This window comes from Camelus ferus, chromosome 18, assembly GCF_009834535.1.
Source record: "Camelus ferus isolate YT-003-E chromosome 18, BCGSAC_Cfer_1.0, whole genome shotgun sequence".
Lineage (NCBI taxonomy): Eukaryota > Metazoa > Chordata > Mammalia > Artiodactyla > Camelidae > Camelus > Camelus ferus.
Window position 1 is genome coordinate 33,695,739 of NC_045713.1, and position 6,789 is coordinate 33,702,527.

At 45.2% G+C, this 6,789-nt stretch overlaps 1 protein-coding gene across 1 annotated transcript in view; it reads right to left on the reverse strand.

The window, feature by feature from the left end:
- The window catches only part of VPS35L (VPS35 endosomal protein sorting factor like), a 109,100-nt gene extending 104,051 nt beyond the window's left edge, over positions 1-5,049 (reverse strand). Inside the window, exon 1 of the mRNA XM_032460944.1 lies at positions 4,921-5,049. Coding sequence (XP_032316835.1) covers positions 4,921-4,937 — 17 coding nt within the window. The 5' untranslated portion in view covers positions 4,938-5,049. The remainder of the gene's footprint in view (positions 1-4,920) is intronic.
- Positions 5,050-6,789: the final 1,740 nt, after the last annotated feature.

Consider the following 6,789-nt stretch of genomic DNA (forward strand, 5'->3'; position numbering starts at 1 on the left):
CTGCCCTGGTTTCCCTCCACAGTATTTGCCAAGTATGTAGAGCAAGAGAAAGAAGCCAAGTAGATGAAGAGTAGACAGTTTTCATCAGTCTTGTGGAGGCTTAGCAGGTGAAGGGATTAGTGAGATGGAAAATGAAAGAGAAGAGATTACTCACATTGAAGCACAGAGAGGAAAAAAGACGAAAAACACAGAAAGGGTATCAAAAGACAAGGGACATGAGGAAACGGCCTTACACACATACGACTAAACTTCCAAAGAAGAAGGAGCAAGCAGATAATAGCTGAAAATTTTCCCAAACTAAAAGATATCCATCTACAGATTCATGAAACACTTGTGCCCCGAGCAAGACCAATACAAAACCAAAACAGGAAACCACCATACTTCATGGTAAAATGGCTGTCCCAGTAAAATGGTTAAATGCTAAAAAGAGAGGATTTCTTAAAAGGAAAAAAGGTATGTTATGTTCAAAGGACAACAGTATGATGATTACCTCAGCACAGAAATGAGAACTGAAACACAAAGGAACGACACCTTTAAAGTATTGGGCGGGGGGCGGGGGAGGAACTGCCAACCAAAAATTTTAAACCTAGTGAAACTATCCTACAAATGTAAGGGCAAAAGAAAGACGTTTACAGGCAGAGAAAAAGTACAGCAGCCATAGCACCACAGCTTACACTTTTTTTAATGCTAAAAGTAGAGGGAAAATTATCCTTGTCGAAAGCAAAAAATATATATATGTTAATATGTATATATGTATGTACACATTTGCACATACATACATATATATATGTATATACTAAAGAGTATACAAAAAATTAAGGTGTGGATGAAAATAAGTATCTACTACAAAAAAACAAGTTCTTAAGGTGTTTAAAATATACGTAGAATTAAATGCATGATGACTAGAACATAAAAGGCAGGAGAGGTGAAATGGTCTGAATGTTTGTGTCCCCCTAAAATTCACAGGTAGAAATCCTAACTCCCAAAGGTGATGGTATTAGCAGGTGGAGCCTGTGGGAGGGACTTACATCCTGAGGGTGGGGCCCTCATGAATGGGATTAGCGTCCTTGAAAGAGGGTACAGAGAGCTCCCGAGTCCCTCCCACCATGTGAAGGCATAGTGAGAAGGTGCCGGCTAGGAACCAGGAAGTGTGCCTTCACCTGACCAGGTCTGGGCAATGATCCTGGACTTCCAGCCTCCAGGACTATGAGAAATAAAATTTGGTTGCTTATAAGTAAACCAGTCTGCAGTATTTTGTTACAGCAGCCCAAATGAACCCAGACAGGAAACTGGTACCAGAAGTGGGGTGCTAGAATATATCTAAGTATCTAAAAATGTGCCAGCAGCTTTGGAACTGGATAATGAGTAGACGCAGCAGAAGTTTTGAAGTATACACTAGAAAAAAGCTATGACTTTTAACTGTTTTTTTCTTTAACAAAGGTGATTATTATGAGGGCTCAGAAAGAGGAGAGCTGTAGAGAAGTGGTCGTGAACAGAATGTTGGTGCAACTATGGAAGGTAAAGGTCATGTGGATGAGGCCTCAGACAGAAAGGAGGAACACGTTATTGAACATGATGGAGGAAATGCAAATCCTTGCTATAAAATACCCAAGAGTTTGGCTGAATGATGTCCTAGTGTTTTGTGGAAGGCAGAATCTGTGAGCAATGAAACTGGATTCATCTTCTGCTATCTTTGTCTAAAAAGTATAAAAGCTGCCTGCTTCAGCCACTTCCTAGGTCCCCTTTCTAAGAGACCTCCAGTGCACACAAATTAAAATGTATTTCCTTTTCACCTATTAATCTGTCTTGGGTCAATTTTTTCATTAGTTCAGCCACAAGAACTCAAGAGAAGTACAGGGGGAAATCTCCCCCACCCAGACACTATATACCAGGATCAGGCCAAGCTCTTTACTCCTATTTCCTCACTGAATCAATCCTATGAGTTAGGCACTATGATTATGCCCATTTCTCAGATGGAGAAGCTGGGGCTGTTGGTAACATGTGAGAGGTGAGCAAGCGCAGACCGAGGCAGCCTGTCTCTGGGAGTCAGTAGTTCTATTGATCATCTATAAGACAACTTGAGAATTTGAAAACACATTGTTTTTTTTTTTTAAAGGACCGAGCTTTGAAATTAATTTTTTTTAAGTTTGAGGGGAGGGAATTCCTTGGGGAAAAAATACTGTTTCTGGGAAAACGTTTTAAAAAAAAAGAAAAGAAAACTTTACCCTTCCTGAAAGTCCATGTCAAATTGCTGTATTTTTTATTTTTCAATCACTTCTTCCGTTACTTACTCAAATTTGTTCTCCACTCCTTAGTTAAAACACTGAGAGTTTCCTACAGTTTGCCATGTCAAAGCATTTTCCTCAAGGCCTGGGTCTTTGGTAAGGCTAACAGCGACCTCTAGAGGGCATTCTCTCAAAAAGCCTTACTTTCCTTTTTCCTGCTAACAGAGCTGATACAGCTGGTAACCGCCGCCCCCCTCCACCCCCATTTATCCCAGTTCCCAGCAATGCAAAAGGCTGGCCTTGGCTCCTTGGCAGTTGCCACAGCGAAAAAGCCAGCATTTCATACCCGCACTCCTGGCTGGGTCTGGCTCCTGGCTATTCCAGTGTGGGCCACAGATCACCAGCACAGGTCTTACTGCGGGGAGTGTTGAAATACCAAATACCCTCCACGCACACAATCAGGGTCTGGAGATCAACAAATTCTCGGATGATTCACACACACATTAAAGGTTGACATCTCCCTATTTTTAAATGCTCTACATCTGGTAACATGGATGCTTAGAAATTCTATTACCAATTACCAAATTAATTTTATACTGGAAATACAGAAATCCACTAACAGCTTTTTATCAGCTATTTTAATTCTCAAATGATTTTTAAATTACTAATAACCTAATCTGGCCACGGAGTTTTTTTCTCCCACAATCACAATATACCCCCTCTCCCCACTAAAGCCTTAAAATAATGTAGGAATTCTGACTCAAGGGGAGGTATTTTTCAGCGTGCTATTATCACAGGATTGAATAGGAAATACAGTCCACGGTGTACCGGACATCTCACATGTGAGGTTAGAGATAACAAAAAGTGTGGGTGAGAAGAGGCATTCTGGGGAGACCCATGACAACACAGCCCTATCACCCAGAAACCTCAGCCCAGGGCCTAGACTGGGGGTCCAGCTGATGATAACAATTAAGATCACAGGCTTTGAGCATCAAACCTCAGGGCTCCTTACAGGCTGTAAAACTAAGTGAACTGCTTCATTTTTCTACTTCCATTTCTTCATCTTAAAAATGGGGTTATTATGAGGATTAGATGATTAGATGAGGATCAGATGCCCGGTCAGCATTTAGCACAGTGCTTGGCACAAAATAAAGGCTCTATAAATGTCAAATTTAATGACAGAAACACATTTCTCCTCTGTTGGCCTCTCCTGTTTCTTCATTCATTCCATAAATATTACTGAGCACCTACTATGTGCTGAGCTCCATGCCAGGCACTGGAGATACAATGATGGTTAAAACTCAACCCCTTTAACTTAAGGAGCAGAAGTCCAGTGGGGAACCTGAAAGATGAGCATGGGCTACCACAGGGAGAAACGTCGAGAGCACAGCCAGGCTGGGAACTGTGGGGACACTAGATGCTAAAAGGCTTGTGGCACCTCTGTTTGTAAAGTAAAAATACCAAAAGTGACTGGGATTAAACAGCATCTTCCTCAGTTTTCTGATTACAAAATTCCAGGTAAGTTCATTGAAGCCAGAAATGTCTTCGCATTTAAGTTTTAGTGATTCCAAAGGTGCTTTGCATGACTAGGTCAAAGAAAACCCAGGGCAGGGCACAGTAGAAAGAGCTCAGTGGCATCCAATCCTGATTTAGTGTATCAAGGCTTTTGAAGGAAGAGTTAGCCAGGTGAAGGCAATACCAGGAAGACAGCTGTTGATCAAGCATAAAACCAGAAAGATGTATCTGATTATTTCTAAGGCCAGTGGTGCATTTGCTCACTTATCCAATGTAAACCATTTCACATGTTTTGCAGAGAAAGATCTGAAAATAATCTCCCTCTCTGAAATGTAGGGGAGAGCTCATGTCGTCAAATAATTCCACCACCGCCATCACAACATGCTCCAGTTCTTCACACACTCATAGCTGCAGCTGGAGCCTGAAGCTCCGATCACTCCCAGCTCCAGCCTTGAGAGCCCCGACAGGCCTGTCAGCCATAGCTCCTTCTTGATGAGCTCCTATTCATCCTCCAAAACCCAGTTTAAGACTCCTCCTCTCTCAAGCCTTCCCCTAACCCAGCAGGTGTGGTTGGGCCTCATCCCAATGCCTTCTTTGGAAATCCTTCTAATCTGTGTGCCTGCTTCACTGAACTGCCAGCTCTTTGAGGCCAAGGAGTAGGTCTGAGGGCTGTGCATCCTCAGTGCTCAGTGAAGGGCCCTGCATAGAGCAAGATGAATGGCAGCCACTTTACAGAGGAGAACAGCAAGTCTCCTCCGGATGAACCGAGTCGTTCAGGAAACAGCCAGGTCTCCAGTCATCCAGACCAGAGCTGAGCCCACTATGCTCTGCACACAGCGCTCCCAGAACGCGTGCCAACTTCTGGGAAAACGGAAACCAGAAAACTTGAGCTTTCTTTTGGGAATGAGCGGAGAGGGGGGCGTGGAAGACGCGGGGAGGGGTAGCCCGGGGGAGGACCAAGATCCCACCCAGCTGGCTTCAGGGGGCCCCTCGGAACCCGGGTAGCGGCCGGGGGTTCTGTAGTCACGACAAGCCGAGGGGGCGGTGGGAGAGCCCACCAAGCCCTACAGACAGAAGTCCACACACACCCGCACAGAGACGCACACCGAGACAGAGACGGAGTCCCAGAGACAGCCAAGGCCGGTCCCTCCCCAAGGCCCACCCGCCGCTCCTTCCTTACCAGGGGAAGGCGGCCATCTTCGCGGTCACATGACCGCTAGCGCTAGGCCCGCCGGCCCGTTTCGCCCTCCCAGACCCCGCCTCGCCGCGGCCGCCATGATTGTGACGGGCAGCGTCGGCCCGGGCGGCGGCCGCGGCGCTGACGTGCGCCGGGACTGAGCGTGGCAGCGGGCCGCCTGGCCCACCGGCGCCCCCTGGAGGCGGTGAAGAATCCAGACACCTGCGGAGGGAAGGCGCGGACTGCTGCCTGGGGGAGGGAGGAGGGTGTCTGGAGTCCAGCCGGCGCGTGCTTCTGCAGCTAATTCGCAGTATGGCTAGGCAAGCCCTGGCCCCTCCCCAGGCCACCGCGTCCCCCTCCGTGCCCCGTAAAAGTTCGGCACTTCCGGTATTCTCGAGACTCATAACTTGGGTCTCCAAATGCCCTTGACCTCAGTTGAAACTGTGTATCACTAGACAGGCTAAAAAATCAAATTGTGCTTTCTGGGACCTTCCTGTTTCCAGGCCTTTTCTCTCCATGGCAACAGACTACGCAGAAATGCCATAAAGCAGGGCTTGAATGTGCACAAACTACCTGGGGATCTTGTTAAAATGCAGGTTCTGAGTCAGGTCTGGGGCGGGGCGTGGGCTCCTGTATTTCTAACAAGTTCCCAGGTGCCACTGCTGTTGGTTTCTGGGTACAAAACGGACTGTGAAAGCTGTGAGTGGTAAAGAGGGGCCATGTAACTTAGGAGGCAGTAGAGCAGAGCAACATCATGTGCTCCTCGGCATGTCTAGCCATACCCACTGAATCCAAACCTGTTACATCACGTGTACCACACAGATCAATGAAAGTAATCCTGAAAACAGGTTAAAACCTATGGGAAGCGTGAAGAAGGGATTTTCCCCACCATAGGCTGAGAAGCAAAACCATGGTTCTAGTGGCAACTTTGACAACCACCTCAAGAAAATGAAAAATTGAGAGCTACAGAGAAACTGACCAAAAAGGGATATCTGTCGAGTAATAAATAAACAAAAAGGTAGTATTTTATTGTGAAGTTTAATTTTGGTTAGACACGATTTGTCTTCAGAGCTGTCTTTAGAACCTTAACAAGGACGTGACTTCACTGTACCACATCCCAATCTGATTTGCTGTATTCCATGGCTGAACGTCTTTGATTTTTTAAATTATTTTTATAACCTGTATGTATGCCCACCATGAGGTTAGAGGTAGCATTCCAACTTCATTTACTTTTTACAACTATTACTTTTCATTTGGGGGAAGGAAGATTGTCTGTGGTTGTTCATGGGACAGTGACATGTGACAGAAAAAAAGATCTTCATCTTTATCAGAATGGGTCCTTGTTTTCTACTCAGTATGAGTGATAAAGTGTTCCCAGTCATATTCAGTATTCCCAACGTGTGAAATGAACAAGAGGTAAAGGGTGGCCATAGGAAAAGGGAGGGGCTCTTCTCTCACTGTCTTGCAGATTATCAAATGCAGTATCTCCTCAATAGTAGGTAAAAATGAGGACCATTTTACTATGTTCACATTAGATAATCAGGCAGCACCAAAAGTTGGATTCTTAACGTTGTGCAAGTTAGCAGCTTTGGTGCGAGCTTCAACAGTAGCATTCTCCCTCACTCGCTCCTAGCAGGCTTCCAGCTCTTAATAAGCTATTTCCACAGCTCCAGTGAACTCTTGCCCTCAGAAAAGTCCAAATCCTGCAAAATCAAATGCTGGGCTAAGCACTGGAAGAGGTTACATATTAAATAGTGGGATATACCTTTCCTGAGACTTGTAATTATAAAAAATGACCATATGCATTATTAATGTTTTGGCCACAGTCTTTCCTTGGTAAACAAAAAAGATCAAACTAGATTTCCTTTAAGA